The sequence below is a fragment of the Rhea americana genome, unplaced genomic scaffold (assembly GCF_003343005.1).
Source record: "Rhea americana isolate MKP2758 unplaced genomic scaffold, rheAme1 scaffold_69, whole genome shotgun sequence".
Classification (NCBI taxonomy): Eukaryota; Metazoa; Chordata; class Aves; order Rheiformes; family Rheidae; genus Rhea; species Rhea americana.
The window spans coordinates 710628-732716 of NW_028186856.1; the positions used below are offsets into that span (position 1 = coordinate 710628).

Consider the following 22089-nt stretch of genomic DNA (forward strand, 5'->3'; position numbering starts at 1 on the left):
GGGCAGCCCGGGCTGGCCTTGCTCCTCGCCCCGGTGCCGAGCGGGGGCTGGGGGAGCGCGGAGCCGGAGCGGCGGCGGCGGCGGCCGGGGGCAGCCGGGGTGTCACCGCCTCTATGATGAAACTGAAGCCGAACCAGACGCGGACGTACGACCGGGAGGGCTACAAGAAGCGGGCGGCGTGCCTGTGCTTCCGCAGCGAGCGGGAGGACGAGGTGAGCCGGCCGCAGCCGCCTCGCGGGGCACGTGGGGTGGCGGCCGCCGCGCCGCGCTTTGTCTCGCCGGGGAGCGGCGCGCCGTGGCTCTGCCGCCTGTTCCTGCCGTGGTCGGTCGGTCTGTCCGCTGCCTCAGTTATTCCGCGCTGTCTCTCGCTTCCCTCCCTGTCCCCCCACCCCCCACCCCGGGGGCCGGGCGCGGCGGCTCCGCGCCTCTCGCCCACCGTCTTGGGGACGCGGGGCCCTGCCGGGGGGAGAGGAGGGGGTTGCCGAAACTCCGCGCGTTTTGTTAAATCCCTGTTTTGTGCACTTACTCCCTTTTTAATAATAATAAAAGAATAATCAGTTAATGTAGAATGGCGCGTTGAGAAGAGAAAGCTTGTACTGCGCTTGAAATGAACCTTCCCCCTATAGATAAGGGAGGGGGAGCACTTGTCTTCTAAAAACATGTGTTTTGCACCCCCGCCCTTTTTTTCCCACCCTCCTTTTTCCACACCTGGGGGAGTAAAATTATACTTTAAAATATTTTGTGTAAGGAGCCGTGTTTGGGTGAGGGTTGTTTTCTAGTTTTTTTTTTTTTCTTTAGAGGAAATGATAGCGCTAAGCAGCGGTTTTGTGTTGCAGCAGAATCGGGAGGTGGCAACGAAGTTGCCCTGTATTCCTAACCAAGGTCGGTTACCTTGGCAGTTACCTGAAAACTTCTCTGATGACTTCATTGCGCAACACACTTAGATACTGTCTCAGGCTAGGACTGTGCCCTTTACTATTTTATTTTGATTTTTTTAATGGTTATAAAATAGTCATAAATACTAGGGCTTATTTCCCCTCTTTACCTATTTGCTGGAAGAAGCTAGTGTCGTATCTAAGCTGTCAATGTGACAAATACCCTACACATCTCCAAGTATCCTGTAAGAGACACAATGCAGTAGGGAGAGGCCTTGTCTCAAAGTGCTGACCTTTGGGTTTGGGCAAAAATCCTGTATATTCTTCTGGTATATGCTGTTCCCTCTGTAACATAAATACAGCTTTGTGAATGTACTAGTCAGTTTTCCTTATGAAGGAGAAAGGTGCTGTGCAGAAATGTTGCTGGCTCTTACTGTTGGTGTAGCTCTTCTTTGGTTTCAGCAGCACCTCTGATATTCTAGCATGCTTCTCTTTGTGTGTGTGGCTTTCTGGTGGTCTTTGGATGCTGTGTTGTCTCAGGCATGTTTGGAGTTCAAACTCCTGTTCTGCGTAGCACCTCAGTGTTGCCACAGCTTTCTTGCAGTGTTGGTAGTGGAAGACTAATGGTTCTGGTCACATTTGTCTGTAGCTTCCATTTGTTCTTCATTTCTGGCTGCAACTTCTTATTTTCTCTAGGAATCTTACATCCAAATAAGACTACTGCAAACACTGCTTGTGCATTAGAACAATCTCCAAGGCTAAGGCTGGTGGTAGCTGCTTTGCCTGATTCTGCTTTGTGTAAGAAGGAGGGAGACTGACAGATGTTGTGCTGGAGCACTTCAGAGTATCTTGGATGGAGCACCTGTAAGGCTGTCAGGAGGTTAGGCTTCAGTGTTGGATAAGTAAACATACTTGAAGATTAAGTGAATGGGATAACACTGAGCCATGTTCTGGTCATACATGTGGAAAGAGTTGAAATTAGCTTCAAAAAGTTCTTCCAGAAAAGCAATGGTAGCATCTTAAATTAAACCAGTTTGTTTAGCAGTTCACCAGGGGCTAGCTCTGCTTGCCTTGATACATGCCCTTATAAGCTTGGGTGACTACTGTTAACTTGTATTGGCAGCAACATTGTGCAGACTCACTGGGTGAAGGATGCGTCTGCTGTTCTTCCACTGTTTTAATATATTTTTATGCAGGTTTACTTCATATTGCACATAAAGTTGCTTCCCTTCTACTGCTTTACTGGTTATACCACTGTTTTCAGCAAATTTACAGCTCTGGGGATCTCTGGGTGCCAGGTAACTTCTGCTTTGAAGGAGCAGAGAAGCAGAATGTAGGTGACTGGTAGGGCCAGGGGAAACAGCAGGCTTCTGTAGAAGCTATTGAAAATAGTTATTTCAGTGTTTCACCCTGCAGCCCACAAGGGCTATTGCTGACCCATGACAGAACTGCTCTGCGCTGGAGGTGAGACAATAGAGCCTGTTCCACCATTGCAGGCAGCTATAATGAAAGAAATACTTAGTAATGTACTCCATTTTTAGAAGCCTTAAAGTGGGAAAGCAAAATCTTGAGGTTTTTTAAAATGGACATATTGTCTGCAATACCCTCAACGGATCATGTTCTGACTCTAAGATGACTAGTTTCTGTCCAATGGAATGAGTATTTGCCACACATTTTTGTAACAACTCTTAAAATTAACCTAACTTCCACCCTGACATTCTAAATGGCTGGTTCGTATGTAGTTGTGCCTGTGCTTTAGCTTGTGTTTTTGTGGGTTGTTCCCCCCCCCTTTTGTTTACTTAGCCTTCTGATGCATCTGCAGGCAGCAGTCATTTCCTTCTTGGTACTTTTTTTTATTTTTTTGATAGACTAAACAAAACTTGTAGCCTTATTTTCCTAAAACCAGATTTTCCTTTTCTCTGATCATCCTGGTAGCTCTTACCTCCTTCAGTTTGGATTTTTTTGAATGTGGGTGACAATTGTCAGTTTAGATGGAATCTCACTGTGTTGTGCCAAAAGTTATTGATACTTTCTTATTCCTACTAAAAAAAAACTGTGATAGGACCTGCTTTTATCATGATTACAAAACTGTTGTGAAGTCAGTCATCTTGTAATTAGCAGTAGCATCTAAGTCTCTAAAGTTGCTCCCACCTCATGATCTCTTAACTCATAACAGAAACTGAGTCTATTGCACAGGATGTTTGTGTTAACCAAATCTGATCTTTCTGCAGCTTTGGTACAAGACTGTGAGCTTCCTCCATTCTGATCTTCCTTTATGGATGCTGCCTCCCAGTTTGGAGACTTGCAAAATTCAGTAATTGTTTTTTGTGATCATCACCAATGAAAACAAGACTGGTTATTAAAGTGATATTTGATCTCTGTTATTAGTCTTCTAGCAAAAGCTGCTATTATTGCTTCCTCATCTGTCTCACGCCCATTTTGCAGTTATGGTGCTACCTTTGTAGCTTTATATTTGGAAGTCTTACTGAAGCCTAGATCACAGCCGATTTTTACAAATAATGAAGCAACACATCAGTTGAAAATTAGTGTCAATTGAAGTAATTTTGGTAAAGCCATATTGTATTTCACTGTTTGCTTCTTGTTTCCAAACATAAGTGGACTCTAGAATACCCCCAAGTCTGGTGGCCCTGCAAACAGTTCAAATCCAGCAACTGAACTGCTCTTCTCTAGCTATAAGTGTCCAATTAGACTTAACACATGTTTTTCCACCAGATTTGAGATTTTTGAGCAAGTTCTCTTTGTGAGCAAGCCCAATTTCTGTCCCATAACATCAGTCTTGTAACCTGTCAAAAGCTTCTGCTCAGCCTTCAGAGCTGCGATGCAGCACAAAACACGTACTTCTGAGGCAGCTAGTGGTTGTCTGAATGAACCAGTGCAATATCCTTCCTTTCTGTTTCTTTCACCCTTTTCAAAGGACTTGATGTCAGTCAGTTTACCACTATAGCCCTTTCTGGTTTAGGTTTCATAGCCCTCATGTTATGAGACTGTATGATTTAATGAAAAAAAGCCTGGGAATGAATCCTAGATAGCCAAGTAATGCAGCTAATTGCTTTAGATGCTTTAAAAGATTCTCTTGGACTTTCATTAAGAAGAGTTGTGTGTTTTGACCTTTCAATGCTGTTTGAGCTGAAGAGAGCAAGGTGGCTGGACATGAGATGAAGAGCTGACCGCCTACTGGAGTTCCTAATGGGACTGGAACAGTAGTTGCAGGCACCAGCTGCCCTTAGAACAAAAAAAAATTGAAAATAGAGCAGAGAAATTCTGTGGAAAAAAATGGAATAAGACCATGTAGGCAAGAACCTTTTTGGGCTGCAAGCTTTGATGTTTAAGGCTAAGCAGACAAACTGCTAGGTGTATGTGAAAGACTGATGGTATTGAGCAGACTCTGGGATGGGGTGGCAGAGTTTTGCATAAAGAAATGGGAGTTGCCTTTTTAGCAACTTGGGGAGGAAAGTGGCAGCTGTATGGTGAGCCTGCAGGAGAACCTCTCAGTACTAGGAGGACTGACTACTTCCACAGGCATATGCTAAGGGATTGCATATGCATGCAGTGCTCCCTGAACACTGGGTTTGCATAGAAGGCTGCTGCCTTAGGGTCTGGGTGGAGGATAGACGAGGAAATTCTTACCTCTCCAAGTGGAGAACAAGGCAGGCCTTTAAGACAGCAAAAGCAAATAGCCATAAATGTTTTTCTAGTCATTTGGATAACTGAAGCAATTTTAAAAGCTAATTTCATTATACTTCTGTCGGCTATGTATTACATGAATAAATGAGCAATTATTTTAAAATACCTTGAATATAAAGCCTGAGTGTAGTCTAATTACTTCAGCATCTGTAGCTGTTGCTTTCTGTAGTTGAATATAGCATTAAAAGCTCTACTTGAGTGTTCAGCCAGCAGTTACTATTGGTTGATCTAAAAGTAGTTTCATGTGAATTTTCAGCAAAAAATGCTTAATTTTAATATTTGAGTTCTATTGTTCCCTGTACAAATAGATAGGAAGAGTATCCTGGTACTGTTGAGACAGTAAGAATAATTGCTGTTTATGTTATCACACTCTTACAGAAAATGTAGGTTCTCTGTGCCAGTCATATGCTTATATATCAATTTTAACCTCTTCAACTTTATGGGGTGTAGTGTGTTTTTTTCTTTTTTTTTTTATAAAGACAATACGAGGAGCTGAAGAGCGTCTCCCTCTTGGTTTGATTTAATGGTTTTATTTCTTGAACTGTAAAATCTTAAGATTTAAGACACCCTTATAATGGGCCCAGGAGTATCACCAGACTAGGTAACAAAATGAGGTGTCCTAGGAATTATTCTAAGTAAACATTCCAAGTGATGAAAGCTCCTCCATATTTGACTTGGACTTTATAATTTGATTTCTTTATCCTTCACTGTAAGCCTTCAGGTGTAACAGATAATGTGTGCTTTAAAATATAACTTGGAGTGTGACCATTGCATACATGTATAAGGCTGGCACACTCTCCAAAATGGGGTAGGGAATGATGCAGGTAATCTGACTTGCTCTGTTATTGTCTAATAGCATCTATGTATATTTTAAAATATCAAACTATCTCTTTCAATATGCATTTCAGGTGTAGTGTGGTTTTTGCTTGCTGTTTCTCACTTTTCTGCAGTGCTAGCAGGTTGGGGGGGTACTGTCAGAGAAGGATTGCCTCCTTAGTTTTGTTTCGGTGTTTTCTGATAATTTGAACGTCTTCCTTTTTTGTTGTGTAGGAAGGAATATAACTCCTAAAATCAAGACCTGCAAACAGCTTCCGGAATAATTCTTGCTGAGTCCTAAATGCATTTGGCTGTGGTACGTCTACAGAGACAGCATCTGCTTATGTTGCGTCTCTGTAGGCTCCTATGGGATTCTGCTATGGCTTAAACATGTATTGATGTTAAAAATAATTGAATGTTAAGTCACTGATAGAGTTTATATCCAGCACCTAAATTAGCAAATGCAAATGCTTTGTTATCCACAGAAAAACTGCTTTCCACAGTCACTGTATATACACCTTGCTTTGAGTGGAGATCTTTTTGACAAGTTACAGCTGCTTGCTAAAGATGAAAGCCTTGAGGTACTGGCAAGCTGCAGGAATTCAACTGTCAACTGTGGGAGGAAGCTTCAGTCTTAACTCATGCCTCTTTAGATACTGAAGCCAGCCAGCCATGAGTTGTTTAGTGGGAAGCCTGTTTGGGAGCTTTTTTTCCTCTCTCTCTCTCCCCCCCCCCCCAAATACCTGTGCTATTGTCTGTGCTGGTGTGAATGTGTTTAGTGGGGCAGGCTCTTGCTCAAATCAGGCTGAGAGGAGAAAGCCGCATGGTTATGCCTGGTTAACATCAGGTTAATGTATCTTGAAACAAAGCGTACTTTGTTTTGCCTCAGTTAGGAAGTGCAGTCTTTCTTGAACTAGTAATATTTTGAATTGTTTGGGCACTTCAGAAAATATTCTTATAGCTTACTTTCTTCATCCTAAGCTTACTTTGAGTATTTGTTTGTGGCTAGAATGTAGATTCTTTCCCCTTGAACTGTCAGAATTAACTCAGTGGTGCTCAAACTTTCAAGCTATGAATCTCTATAAGGTAATAAAGGGACAGACTTGAGAAGTTTCATACTAGTTATTGCTAACTAGGATTTGTGACCATGTTTTCTTAAGTGTCTTTTCTGGATATACAAATTGACAGACTGCAGGTTGCTTTATTTTTAGTCTTGTTCGTAGAATACTTATAAAGTTTATTTTCATTAAGTGGCTTTTTCCAGTTCTTCCATCTTGAAGGAAGATGGCTTTGGCCAGACACTGATTTCATAGCACGAACTCAGACTGATATTCTAAAACACTTCAGAGGAACCAGTCCCATAAATGTAAATACTCGAAAACAAAATACTGTCTTCAAAGATTTCTTCTCCCCAAAGTGTCTTAAAGACAACAAAGGCTAAAATATAACTAGTACTTGTCAGGAGGTAATCTTGTCATCTCTTGCTGCATCTGAATGGTTCTCAAAGATTGTGAGCTCTTGCTTCTGAAAAGTACTTGGAAGCAGATCCCGTAGTCAAATGGATTATGTTGCTGAGTAACCAGTAAAACCAAGTTCTGCTGCTCAAGATTAGGCCATGGTTTCAAGTTGCAAAGAAATGGGTAGAAATAAGTTTGGGACATTCTCCTACCTACCACCTTCTGTGTTTTCTCTCTCTGATTGTATTTGCCAGCATAAGGGGAAAGGGCTGTACTGTAAAGTGAATTGGGGACTGTCCCAGCTTGAGAAGATACTTTTATGGACACTTCTGGGGTTTTCTTGTTTTCCCTATATTTGAAGGGGAAGGGAGGAGCAGGCAGGAACTTAATGTGACACATGGATGCAAGAAATACACTCTTTATTACACTAAGTCCTGTCAAATCTGATTCTCAAACATTGAAATTTAGGAAGGGATTGAATACTATGGGTAACTCAAGTACTTGTTGGTGTGAGGAGAATTCTAATTTAAGTGCTACAGAAGTAGTGCTGTCCACTTCTGATATGCACCCTTATCTGAAGACCAAAACAAAGTACTTCACATAAGTCAGGGAAAATACTCAAATTCTGAATCACCGTAACAAGCTGTTCCCCAAATAGGTGATTTTTTTCTGAAAAGCTGAGTAGTAGAATTTTAATTGTCAGGGCAAAATGTTTCCTGAAAAAGCTGTTGCCTTTGTCACTATTGTCATATAACCTTAAAAATCACAAGCTCTCAAAGGAAAAATCTCTCGCAGATAAGATTTAAGTGTTGTAAAAATGTTTTTCTCACAATTTCTTTTGAATACCACCTAGTAAAGTTGCACTAACTGATGTCCAACTATCATGGTATTGTTTTGAAAAGTGATACTTAAAGTTTTTATAGCTTGCTTTCCATAAAATGTTGATGGATTCAAATGTGGGAAGAGTCATCTTCCACTTGCTTTTCATTAGCTTATTTTGCACATACTGAGTAGCTTTCTAATTACCCAATGACTTCCAAAAAGCTGTGGATAAAATTTTGCTTTTATATATAGTAAGGAGGATATTTCAGGCTTCCTTCATATATTGTACAGACAATCTGGTTTTCTGGGTTGCTTTCAAGACACTGTGCTCATGTTACACAGCTTAAGGACTAACATACTTCTAGCTATTATGCCACTTCTCTGTTCCTCTGCCAACTTCTGTTAATTGAGACTGAATCTTCTTTTTAACTTGACCTATTTGAGCACTATGCTTTTTAGTGTATGGTCTATCAAGTACTTTGTAATAGGCTCTTGAATTGGCTTACGTTGGTCTTAATACAGGCAGCGATGGTCCTGTGCTTCTGCCCCAATTTGTACAGTCCTGACCCTTGCATGGCTGCATAGCGATCAGTGTTGAGTGCGGTCAGGCTGAAAACCAAGCTTTATGCTAGAAGCTAGTTTTCAGACAGATCAGCTTCTAGAACTAGCACGTTGTGCCAGCCTACGGGGGAAGTGAAGATATTGCAGCATTAACTTGYGTTGTTTTTTAAATGCTGTGAAATCGCAAAAGAGTTTTTTAATACTGTGTGATAATTGTGTGCACATCACACCTCTAGTGTGTGTGTGTGGTTCTTGTAGGCATTTTGAAAATGATTGCTACAAGGAACAAGGGCTACAAGCAATCTGAGAATGTTGTTAGGAAGGGAAAAGTATTTTCCTTACTAAATGCTGTGTGTGTGGCATTGCTACCACAAGTTGTAAAGCTCACTTGCATTTTTCAACCTTTTGGAGTTCAAAATGAGATGGTGATATTCTAGGACAAGGGTACTATGGTAACCTGTAGGTGAACTGAGAAACTATTTTAGAGCTACTGAAATGAGGCAGTGATCCTTAAAATAGCAAGAAGTTTTAGATTAAGGAAATCTAAATACAGTATCAGATTAAAATGAGCTTTCTAATTTTAAATGTGTGCTTTTGTCCAAACTTATACAGTGAATATTCCAAATGTGGCCCAAATGTCTGTTTTAAAGCTTTGACAGGGTTTATAAGAAAAAGTTTTTCCTTGCTGCTCAGTATTGCTTCTGCACTGCAGTATTCAGAGTAGTTTCCTAGTACTTCTGAGGGTGTTCCTGAGCTGAAAATAATTGGAGGCTGGAAAAGTGTTAGGGAGTAATAATTTTTCTCCTGTTCTTACTCTTCTATTAGCTTGTTTTAAAATGTCCATTAGCAGATGCTACAGGGCTTGATTTAATGCTTTTGACTGTATTTGGGTTAAACCATCCTTATTACTTTCTCCAGTGCTTATAACTTTTGCAGACTACGTAGACTGAAGTTTTCCTGTTGAGTGTGCTATGTTAGATTATGTTAACTTCCATCAAAGTGGGTCCTGCTGCGTTCTCAAAATAGGGTTGGATTTTTTTTCTCCTTTTAAGATGTTTCTGGCAACTTTGAGAACATACAGTACATCTGTGTTCTGTAATAGCAGTTTGACACTATTTTGTACCAAAGAGGTGCTTATTACTGCTGTTTTATCTGACCAGTTTAAAACTCCTGGAATTTCTAGCATATGCTCAACTTTATCAATCTGGAGAGGTAAATACTGTGTTATCCCTGCACCTGCATGTCCTTCCCTCCTCTGTGCAAGTGTCTGGTTTCTATACTGCTGCAGTGGCTGCCTAACACTGCCATGCTCTTTGAGTGTCTGCAGCACAGCTGATTTTTCTTTTTTGGGGAGGGATTCCCCCCCCAAAAAAGTTATTTATTTTAACTGTTTGTTTTTATTAGGTAGAGTGAAAAAGGGAAACGTGCAGCTATCTCCTTCTGGGAATTCAAACATCAAATTGGATGTAGTATCGAGACTGACTAGTAGGAGGTGATGAGTAGGAAGCAGGTGGGGTGCACAGTGTGGGGAAGTGTAGACATGATTAGGCTGTGAGGAGAGACAAGAACATCTAATTACAAATGAATRTTGTCTATGGAACAAGTATGAAACCTTTCCAACTGCAAGTACTCTTTTCTTTGCAAATAATATATCTACTGTGGAGAAGAATTCCACTCTTCTACCTGGGTTACAGTGGCCTTCTGCTTCTGTTGCTTTGTTACTTCAAGTTGTGGACAGCTATGCCTTGAAGTCAGATTTCAGCCCAGAAGGTTTATTTTGGTCTGTCTAGCAAGCTTCAACCCAAATTTTATTGTAATGTAAGCTGATCTTAACATTTTCATAAGCTTCAATGCCCCACGGTTAGGGAAGGTAAGTAACTCTGAAGTTCTGTATAACCTGAAGTCACTTTCTACTTTTTGAGTGTTCAGTCTGAAAAATATAAGGAGGAGTGGCTTTTGGCAGTAATTTGTATTGAACTGTGTTTTAGTCTTCTGGATATGACTGCTAACTGTTTCACAACTTTCCCTCGACTTGAACTTAACACAGTCCAAAACTTTGGCATCTTTTTCTTAAAATCTTTAGTTGTTTATCTGTAGACCTAACATCTATAGTGAGCAAGCCCATAATGTCACATGCTCTGTAACTACCTTTGGTTTTTTGGTTAACTGTATCTTGGTTAAGATTGATAGCTGCTTATTATGAGTAGGCTGGACAGCAGCTTCTCTTCCTCACTATGCTCAAAGGTCACTATTTCTGGGCTTTAAATGAGGGTAAAACTTTGGTCAATAAGTCTTAGTGTAAGAATCTTTTCTTTTCCTCTTAGCTGAACTGCGGCTCTACTGCCTAACTTGGTAGGTGGAAAACAACTTTCCCTCAGTCTTTGGAGTAAGAAACTTAGAGTATAACTAACCAAGCAGATTTGATGCCATTATCCTGTACTTYGGAAATCTTCCTTTAAAGAGAATTTTTCATCAATGGTAGGACTTTACAGAGATGTGAGAAAGGCAGTATCACTAGCAAGAAATAGGATGCAAGAAATCTCAATCCTTTCCATGTGCTCAGTTGTGGTATGCAGGTTTTCCATATATAGAAAATACTTTCTTTTCTTCCAACCCTAATACTAATGAAGCTTTTAGGTAAAACTTGGTATGCATAGCCTGGAAGAAATAGATAGGCAAGTTGTTCTGCATTCCTAATTTTTAATAGATTATTGCTCTCTGCTTGAACACGAGCACCCTCAGAAAAGACTTCTCTAGGATGTCCAGGTGGCCTGGATCTCTTTTCTCCTATTTTTTTATCCTATTTTGCTCCCCTCAAATTAAGAGAAGTTGAATTGCTGCTAGCTTTGCTAGTTATTTTGCACTTTTGCCAAGTGTCTGCATTCTGAAGAAGTCACAGCTTTTTGCTGCCTTTAAGTGATCTGTGTATTCACAGTCTAGGCACACAGAGATCTGTATGGCTGGTCGGATGGAAATATCTTAACTACACCCTCTAGAAGGAATCCAGAAAGGAGCAATTGAGTCCAAGATTGCTTGCTCCCTTAACTGAAAGAATCTTTCTTGGAGTACTTTTCAGCCTCACTGTGCAATCTTGGTAGCAGCTTTCCAAAGTAAAATGTTCTAGGTAGTGGTGAATTGCTAGCATACCCCAAGGTGAGTATCTCATGCCCCAATGGCTTCAATTGTAATATTACAGGGAGAAAGAATTGTGCAGCTCGGGGTTCGAGATGTACCTTAGCGTGATCCCTTGGATTCAGGCTGGAAGAGTAATGGGATCACAGGWGGAGAAGGCATAGAAATAAGGATGCTTGAGAAAATATTTCAGTTCTAAGGTTAGTAGGGTTTTGGATAGCTACCAGAGAGAACTCCTAGGCTGTAACACTTCTGAGTTTATTGCTTGTGTAATTGTTAGGCTTGTGTAGTGGAATGATGTATTTTAATATGGATTACTTGCTGGATGTGTTTGCCTATGCTTTTTTTTAAAGGGTAGTTTAAAACTGATAAATATACAATTCTAGCTCAACAGGCTGTTGATCAGACTAGTAGTAGTCAACTATATATGTGTGTGTGTACAAAAACATCTTTTAAAAGTTCTGGCAGGTTCTGTACTGCCAGGAACAGCAACCTGACTTATCCTTTAGTAGTATTTAGAAAATTTATGCTCAGTCTTAACTAAACAGTGAACACTGATTAAAATCATTCTACTAAGCTGGGAATGATTTAATGTGATAGAATCATCCTTTTGTTCAACATTGTTGCTAGCTTTCACATGACTGCAGTGGATACTACTTTGCTCAGCAGAAAATGGGTGATGCTCATGCCTGGGATCCCATGAGTATATTCATAACTTCATTTTTGCAAATGCTCTTTAAGCACTGTCCAAGTGGTTCCTCTTTGTAGTGATATGGATGTTCCACCTACACATTCAAAGCTTTTTGGAAAACATGTTTAGTAGAACTGTGCACCTCTGCTAATATTGAAGGATATTAGGAAACAGCAATTGCTGTAAGGATCAAGCTGAGACATGCTCGTGCCTAGCAGTTGACTATTTCTAGGCCTAGACAAAGTAATTGAATAAAATACTTGAATTGACCGAAACATTGAACAGCTTGGTCACATGTTAGGAATGACTTTGTACTAAATGGTCTCTCCTCTGTTCCTTACTAAATGTAGGCAAAAGTCTTGGAAAGTARTATAGTAATAGTATAGGGCCCCCAGAGTAGGGCAAATCTTGATTGCAAGTAAAATAAATATCACARCCAGAAGATTTGTCAGGCTCTTTTAGTGAATGTAACAACACTTATGCATACTGAAATGCATCTAAGTTTAATTACACTTCTCAATTTCATGTTTTTCTGAGCACTGAAGGTGAGCACTTAGTATATGCATGTGATGCCTCTTGTCCTCATCAGGAAATCCTTTTCCTATTTAATACAAAAGGGGATGAATTTAAAAAGCATGAAGGTAGCTAGAGAAGATTTGACTGTCTAGTCAGTCATCTGGCACTGGTGAACATTTGAACCTTTAAACTGAGATTCTTGTTGCTAGTTGTCTCTTAAAACTTGAGTACTGATCCTGTTCCTTCATTCCATGGCATTGTCCTCAGTTTCCTTAATTAAGGTCTTATTTTCATTATTTTCTGCTGCAACCTTCTCTTGTTACGAGGCATTGTAGTTTTTGGTATGTTGTGGTGATAGCGAAGAATGTTTTTTCTCACAGCTCTGAAATTCATGGATGACAGGACCTCTAGACAATGGTTATTTAATAAGTATGTCAGTGATACGTAACTAGATTATGCAGAAATTTTAGGTGGAATTAGTGTTTTGGATAAATTTGTCTTGTTTTTTGAATTAAGTTATTAGAATTTGTCAGTTTTTCCTTTTAGAGAAATCTTATAGACAAGAGTGGATGAAATACTTTGCTTCTATAGTTTACTGTAAATATACTAACATATAACTTCAGTTATCAAAAAGAAGCTTGTCTAAGGCTAAAAGTTGCAAATATTTTCAGAAGTCTTTATTTTTCAGCCAAAAGATACTATTTCGGAAGAATTAAACTTCTGTAATAGAAATCTTTATTTTCACACTTCAATTTATATGATTCTAAAATATACTCAATATTATAGAATTCTGTTACAAGATTTTCTGCTGTACACCTTCATTTCTGTATATGTTGCATCTTTCACACCGTTTAAGCATCTGAAGAAAGTATCCACGCAAAGAGACAATAGCACAAATGTCTTGACTTAGTCTTAAAAAGGCTAGATAATAATTTCACTGACTTGTATTTCACAGAACTTCTAGTTGCTATTATGTTTCATTTTTAAAAGTTATATTCTGTCTTACCAGGTGAACAGTGCATTGCAGAAAGAATACATGGCTTATAACTTAGTACTATGTTTAACAGCAATTTGCAATTATTTATAGGTGCTGTTGGTAAGCAGTAGCCGATACCCAGATCAGTGGATTGTACCAGGTGGAGGAATGGAACCAGAAGAAGAACCAGGGGGAGCAGCAGTCAGAGAAGTGTATGAAGAGGTAACAAAACCAAAATAGATCTATCTTCTTTATGCTGCTAATACTTTCAGATGGAGATTGGAAAGAAACAGGGAACTCTACCTTCTATGTGCTGAATTCGGCTTAAACTTCCATTACTGAGAAATTCAAAGGTCTTATGCTACAATTCTCTGTTAGAATCAGGATGTAGTGTGGTGAGGTGAGCTGATTAGCTTGTGCCCCAACACACTTTCTTTTCAAAGCTAAGTTTATTTGACTTTTATATAAAACACTGGAAATGCAACTATGGCTTATGTCAAATGAGATTCAATAGTAAAATAGTGGTTCTGTGCTTGTACAAAAAATGCTTGATACACAGCTCTTCTAGAAGAGACTTAAAGTGAACAAACTGTGCAGCTCCTAAAGAAAGAAATAAGCGAAGCTTTGAGAAAAGTCCAAGCTATGCTAGACTGATTGGAAACTGATACATCTGAACAGTTGAGAATTCGATGGCAAAATTCTTGTAAATGTACTGAAGGCTGTTACCTATATAGAAAGCATCTCAGACAGGATCTGCTTTTCTAGCCTTGCTCCCACCCTTAGTCAAAACAGTTTTAAGTCTTGATGAACAAATACAGTTTCCCTATTCTACTATGGTACTTACTTCATATTCAAAATTCAATTTTTATAACTTTCTGTTTTTTGTCCAAGGCAAACTTAATGTTAAATATTGCTTAAATATATAACAGCGGACACTAAGCCAAATAAATACTTCAAGAAAAATCATATTGAGTCACTTAAGCTTGCATCATTTCTTGTTAAATTTAAGTGACCACAAATCAGTTCAAATTCTTTACATTCTATTTAAATAGAAAGCTTAAGATTTTGCAGAAAGTGGATACATGCTAGCAAGTGTGAGAGCTACAGATTACTACTAGTATTAGTTTTTTTTTCATTCCAGTTTGACTACTACAAAACATATGAACATTGTCACTAAATAGCACAGCTATTCAAAAAAACCCTTATACACACTACCTGCTGCTTTTGCCTGTTTACCCTTAAGACTCATTCTGCTGGGTTGTGGATGCTAGGGAACTTAATGTAGCTGCAACTTCACCCAAAAGCTGCTTGCTTTTGGGTGTCCAAACAAATTTGAACTGTAGTTCTGTGGCACTCATCCCTGCCTTAGATGGGGAACAGAATAGTTCAGAGTTTAATGCTCTCAGATATGCAACAATATTCAAGAATAAAGAAGCTTCATTGATATAAAGTTATTCTAGACTTTCTGGCTGTGTTCGGTTTTGCTGAGAGCCAGTCTTCAGTTGCTTAGGAGGTATTCAGATAGCTGCTTGTGTATTTATAAGAGCAAAGGAGATGGTCACAAGGGCAGCCCACTACCATTTGAAGGGAGCAAAGATCTAGGTCTGCAGGAATGAAATGCAGTAGTAGCACGTCTGGAAAATTTCTGATACTTCCAGCTGTTGTGTGATGATGGGGTGGAGTTAAACACAGTTCCACTGGCTCAATGTTACACTCAGCACTGGTAGTTTTAATCACTAGTGTGACCTAAGACAGCGTCCAAGATTGGGGATAATAAAATGCTTCAGCTTTTTGAGCAGGAAGCTGAACTGAATCATAGTCTTTTTTTTTTTTTTTTTTCTTCCTGTGGTGAAGAATGGCTCATCTTGAAGGGACCCATCTGCAGTTAGTATGTTGTAAAACTTGCTATGGGAGTTTGACCAGCTAGCTTTTCGAAACTGCCACTGGTTCAGCTGCTCAGCTTGCAGGCAACACAAGTGCTACATACAAAGTTCTGAGGCTTACTTCATAATGAAGTCATATTGTGGTCAGATGAGATATTGGGCTGTAACTAGCTTTCCACTACCCATGCTTCTGCCCTGGGTATATTTGGAAGAATACTTTCAAGTATTTCTATTCCAAGGCCTATTTACTTGGCATTTGCTGGAGCTTTGCCCGTTAATTTCTACGGAGGTGCAGTGTGAAGGAAGTGAGTGTTGGGGAAGATCAGACTGGGATAGGAAAGGAATTGGTATGAAATACCATTAGGTGATATACTGTGTGGTATAAACATCAGTAGAAACTTCCTCATTTATGTAAAAGCCCAGAGGATGCACCCTATCCAAACATTGAGAACTTCATGGCTGCTGCACAGTGATACTAAAATGTCGATTACTTGTGGACATGCTTTCCTACCAGCAGGCAAAAAAAGAGCAAGGCTGAAAGTGAGAAATAGTACCTGATGTTGCAGTCCTGCTGTAGCTCAGTTTTATTCTTGCCCTCATCCCTTTGTCAGGGCAAGGCAAAAAGCTTTTTCCATATGTTGTGGTAGCTTTGGTCAAGGATTGCATCATTGTTTATGCAGTGGTTCTGTGGTCAGGAGTAGCTTTTTCTCCTCCACTGAACTTTCTTGTTCTGGGATGAGGTTTTTCACATCAGCAGACTTGAAGTAGATTCTTCTCCATCCTGCCAGTCAAAACATGTACAAACAAGGCAAAATTCTGCTAGGCAGATGCTTAGGAAAAAGCAGTATCCTGTCTTCCAGAATGCCGAGAACATCTACAGCCTACAGATTCGGGCTTTGGTCTTGAAAATTGTCTTGRCCTGTTAAACTTCATGATGTGTTACCTTAATTGAAGATACTGCTGCAGTCATTTCAAGTGATTGGAAATGTTGTGCACTGAATTCAGTACACTATAGAGGGAAAGTGTATGTATATATGTATGTATCTGAGGTGCTGTAGCTAAATGGTGATACACACTTTTACAGTCCATATTTAGAGCACTTTTTTTGCAAGTGATCCTTATCTGTAAGTTTAGATTAAAGGTAGAATATATCTAGTACTCTGAGCAATCATACACTGTTTTGAATCCTGAAAACAGATGTCAGCCTCCTACTCATATGCAAGCTCTTGTCCATATTTTGTTCAAGTGCTATCTCACAAAGGGGAACCTAAGGGCAGATACGTACCAAGCTACAGTTTAGGAAATGTTCCAAAGGCCTTTCTGTATATTGTATCTTATGCTGTTGTATAGCTGCCTAGAATACATGCATGTGGTGGGATTTTTGTTATCAGAATTCTAATAAGAAGCTTCATAATAGGAAAAACTCTTATGTAAGTGAGGGGAGGAAAGGCAACATCAGTATGTACACACTACAAGAGACCTTTTTAAAGGTAAGGGAGGGGAACAGCAGATGTAAAGCTCTTGCAGAATTGGCTGAAGTTGTTACAGTTGTGTGTTGCTAGCAGGGTTTTTTTGCTCAGATTAGGTATTGGTTCACTCTTATAGCAGGGGCTTTTTTCCTTCCAAAGAAAGAAACTGCCTGCCACAGGTTTTTCAGAAGCTAGTGGCTTTAATCAAAAACTGTTTGCAGATGCTTGTTCTATAGCCTCAGATTTTTCTGGGTTGATAGCTTGTGTAGCCGATGAACTTCAAAGTTCATGTCCTATGTTAAAATGTTCTTAAGCTACAGCATGAGTCTTGTGCTCTGCCTTAAGACTGCAAAGTGCCATTTTTAAAGAAAAGCCGGTGTGGTTACAGTTTTTACGTGAGTCATGGAAGCTCATTCTATCCCTTTTAGAATGGATGTTCTTTCTATTTTTACATCAAGGTCAATGTCACCTTGCAAGCTGGGTACAGTACAGTGAAGTGAACTTAAGCATTTTGTGAATGAATAAACTTCAAAAGAGGCTCGCTAGCAGTTGTTTGCGCTGTTTCTTCAGTATTAGATCACGCACAAACTAACCTGCAGTTCCTGTTAATTTATTAAAATGGAGAAATGAAGTCAGTGGTTGTTGTAATGGCATTTCCTAGGTAGGAGTGCTAATGCTTCACAGTAGGAAGAGCACTGGTTCTCAGTAGCCATCACTTTTTCCACTAATGTTGTATTTAAAATCCTTGTTCTAAAACACAAACAAAGAGCCTCGTAGTCAAATATGCATGCACTGTAGTTGCTCCATAGCCTGCCTGTGTGTGACTTTATTTTTGAAGTTCTGTTTAGTGTTACGTTTTACCTYTACTAATTGTTTAATGTGAATTTCATTTTAAATTCTTTGTTTCTAATTCAGTATGTCTGTGTAACTGAGTATGAAATGAATGCCTATCATTTGACAGGTTGCAGTAAATAAGATAGGCTGTCAGGTTCCTTAGGTATAATGTTTTTTTTTTTTGCCAACATGAAGCTAGATGCCAAAGCGAAGTTACAATGTTAAACAATACCAGAAAGTTATTACACTCAATCTATATGAGGAGCTACTCTGTTAATGAACTTGGAGTTAATCTTTTAGTTAAGTAACATGAAAGATGGAAATGGGAATTGCTTGCACATGCAATGGTCAAAGGGAAATAAAACACAAATAGTAAAGCTGGCAAGCTGCTTATGCTCAGCCTCTCAGAGTGAAGGAGCATTCTCCCACTCCTCCTTTTGCCCTCCCCTGAAAAAAAACATTATTCTTGCTCTGTTTGTACTTGTAGTATACTGAAAATGCGGAATTTCTCAGTGACCTGTGRGGATATAGCTCCTGAGAAGATGATACTGGTCACAAGGGTTAATCTACTGCAACAGTGAAAATGCTGGTAGCTTTATCTGAGATTGCTCACAGGAAACGAAGGGATCTGCTGCAATGAGCATTTGATATTTGAAAAGTGATTGGATGTTTCAAAGCTAGGACTAGAGATATAACCTTTTTTAAAAAAAAAAAGGGGGGGGGAAAAAGAACCCTATTTCCTTTCAAAGGAAGGATTGCAGCAGGTACCCTTCAGGCTTTATGTAAGTTTGCAAGAAACAGCAGAAATAGCTACTCTCCTGAAGAAATAGTGCAAGGCTATTACAGTACTGTCCAACAGTTTCCGCAATTAAAATGACTCTTAAATCTTCAGATTTTAAGCAACTTTCTGCCCTGGTAGGCTGTTAGCCGAAAAGTTAAACTACAGTGTGACTCTTGCTCCACCTATGGGAAACAAGAGGCAAGTCTGGCCGCAAGTCTGGTGTTGCGGTGCATCCCCATCTGCTGATACTGAACAGCTTCTAGCTTCCAGGCTAGAAAGAAGATGGGATGAAATGGCCATTTTTTTTATTTGGTGGCTGTATTTAGTCTAATGCTAAAATGTGTAAATGCAGATTTAATATACATATATATATACATGGTGCTTATAGAACAATCCCCTAAGGAATTCTACGTGGGTGTAGTGCCTAATTCAACAGATTTGCCTGCTGAAGGAAATGTTGGTTTGTCAGACTGTTCTCCCAAACTTTAGTGCATCTTGCTTGCTTGTGGTAGCCTATAGGATTTTCTTAAAGAACCGTATTTTGTTTTAACAGCCTGAGGCATATAATGACTGAAGGAAAAAATTGTTTATTAGAGGCAAGCAATTCAACATCCAGAACTTTACTGGTGTATTCAAGTAGAAGCTTGTAGTTGGGAAAATGGGGCTTTATTTGGATTTCTGGAAAAATGCTGAAGCTTTTCTTGGTCTGCTAACACTTCACTCATTATGTATTTTCAAGGAGCTACAATGAGGTAAAAACTTGAAGGAAATACTTTTTCTAGTGATACTTTTTTTTAGTGATCACTGTCATTTTAATGATAGGTTTTAAATTATGAAGATGATGCTGTTGAGGTCAGAATATTTTCAGAGAAATCATGGGACTGCTGCCTTTTCCACTCTATGGTATAGAGGTTTCAAAAGATACTATCTACAACAATGATACTACATTTTGGAAGCACACCTTTGCATAAGAGTAACTAGAAATGTAACTAGAAATCAGTGGTAGTAATCCCATGTTTAATGTAGCCATATCTAGTTGTGCAAATGAAAGCTTAGTTTTGATTTTGGAGGTTTTTTTATGCTTAATGTAATGGAGTGCTTGTAATTTCATTCAGAATTACTTAGTTGAGAGCATGTTTTAAACCACTGAATTGCATGGAGAGAGAATATGCCTATGGCGTGAGCTAATGTAACTGCTTTAACAAATCTTTGTGATCTTAACAAGGCCTTTGCCAGGACTTCTCAAAGGGATCTAAAATATTGAAAGCTTTTTGTGTTTTGTGGTTTTTTTTGCCTCCCTTCCCTACAGCATGTTCTTCAGAGCAATTCCTTGGTACTTGGGAAAGCTTTTCTTAATGGTTGAGAAGCCTGCAGAGTCCATATTGGGTGCTCTGTGATGCTGTTAAACCATAGCTCTAAGGATATCAAATGAAGAAATTAGTTTGAGTTGCACAAATTTTGTATACCTGGACAGCTGAAGTATTATACATCTCTAATTTGCATATCTGCAAATTAACGTATGATGGAATAGCATGATGAAAAAACACTTGTATAATTTGCAACGAACTATAAAATTTAAAACATAATGCCTAGGCATTGCTGTATGAGGAGATGGGGGGGGAAATGAGGATAGAAACAAAAGGTTAGAAACTCACAGATTCTGCTTTTCTTTTAAAATGTACTCTAATGTTACTGGAATTGATTGATCATTAAAACTTCTTAACAGTGTATGTGTTTCTTTAAGCTATTGAATGCTTTTCCATTATCCAATGTAAATTATAAGGAGTCTTTAGTACCTGTCATGATGTATTTGACTATTTTGGACCAAAATAGGGGTCTATCATGGTTATAATTAAAATGCTGCCTAGTCATGTATCCAGTGTATGTTGCTGTGTATTTCAGTGTTACTCTGAATTGCAGTAGGAGATTGGCTGAAGCATTTATGCATACAGCAAAGTAGTTTAAACAAAAAAAAAAAGAAAAGCAGGAAACACTTCTACATGATGAACCTCTTCCTTCCCCCCCCCCCCCACAGAGGCTATAGCTGACTTATCTTGAGCATCTGAAATTGTTTATCAATTTATTTTCATCAGATTTGTGGAAATACAGTGTTGCTAGACTGGGAGGAGAGTGAGCAGATGAACCTTAACAGGTGTCTTAGCACAGCACATGACCAGAGTAATGATGTATGTGGCTTTGCATTAATGTTAGGTCTAGTTCTTACTAAGATAAGTGGAATGCTTGTTGAGTTTCAGTGACAGATTAAACTTACTTCATCAAAGCTGCTTAATGAATAGCACCAGCCATCTGCTTTCTTTTAAAAAGAAAGGCACAGAAACATTCACTTGTAAGATCTTGATTAGACTATTGMTAAGGCTTGCCCAGTGGTCTGTCAGAGTAGCTTATTAAGATATAAAGGACCATATGGATCTTAATTATATAAAAGACATAAAATATCAATGACTTTCTCTGGTTAAAGCTGGAGACAAAGACTGAAGGCTAGAAAACATCAGCCTAGGGCTAAAAAGCCCTGTTCTAAATATGTTTAGACAAGACAAATATAAATATGGCTTTGTCTATTGGGGGCTACATATGTTTGTCTCAAGCAGACAGGCTCAGATTTTTTTCAGAATACATGGATGATCATAAGTGACTTGTGGTAGAAAAAGTGCTAATAATGGAAAGCCAAACCCTAAAATGTTACCGATTTTCTTCAGTATCATTAAGCTGATCATTGTACTCTGTTAAGTACAAGCTGATGCACAGAGGAGTTTTTAAAGAACTTAGAACAACTCCATTTCTGTGTGTAGTAGCAGTGGTGTTTTAAAGATTCCTGCTCTAGATTTATTACTATACTACTWTAATCTCTTGCCTATCTACTTTTATTGTTAATCTCAGTAGTGATGTTTAGCCCTTCAGTAAAACATAACTTACAAAGATGACAATAAGTAAAATTTATTGTGGTCTGGATGGAAGACTTGAAGGATCTATGCAGTCTTTGATCCGCATAATAGGGCAAGTGTTTGTGTTGTGAAACATTCCAAGCTTAAACTATAGCAGCAATGCAGCACTCTAAATAAAGCTTAGATTTACTTAAATAGCCTCGAGAGGTTTGCTTATGCTTGTGTAGGAAGTTGGTACTATCCTATTTTAGTTTTGAAACTGTAAAACATACATTAATACTTCTCTTGTTTTTAGGCTGGAGTAAAGGGAAAACTAGGCAGACTGCTCGGGATATTTGAGGTGAGCTACTTCCTTAACTTTTTTTTAAAAAAAAAAAAAAATGTGGGGGGGGGGCTGAGAGCTGATGAACCTCAAAGTGACTTCTACACAATGCAGTCTAAAGTTCTTAAGTATTATTTGCCTTAAGTATTATTTTACAATGCAACTTTAATGCTACAGGGTGAGACATTAGACTTTTGTTCTTTTATTGCTACATGGTGTGAAGATTTAAATAAGATACTTCCAGTGTACTAGAAACCTTCTGGAAAAGATTAAAGCAGTACTTAAGAGAACTGGAGTCAACACCTAGAATCAAACCATTAGCAGTTTTATCTAGTTCAAAACTTGT

At 39.0% G+C, this 22089-nt stretch overlaps 1 protein-coding gene across 3 annotated transcripts in view; it reads left to right on the forward strand.

The window, feature by feature from the left end:
* Positions 1-6: 6 nt before the first annotated feature.
* The window catches only part of NUDT4 (nudix hydrolase 4), a 29748-nt gene continuing 7665 nt past the window's right edge, over positions 7-22089 (forward strand). For 2 of the 3 annotated variants that reach the window (XM_085321259.1, XM_085321260.1), the window contains exons 1-3: positions 7-212; positions 13663-13773; positions 21717-21761. In XM_085321259.1, the coding sequence (XP_085177385.1) occupies positions 114-212; positions 13663-13773; positions 21717-21761 (255 nt within the window). In that variant the 5' untranslated portion in view covers positions 7-113. The remainder of the gene's footprint in view (positions 213-13662; positions 13774-21716; positions 21762-22089) is intronic. The other variant, XM_085321261.1, reaches the window with a different exon arrangement.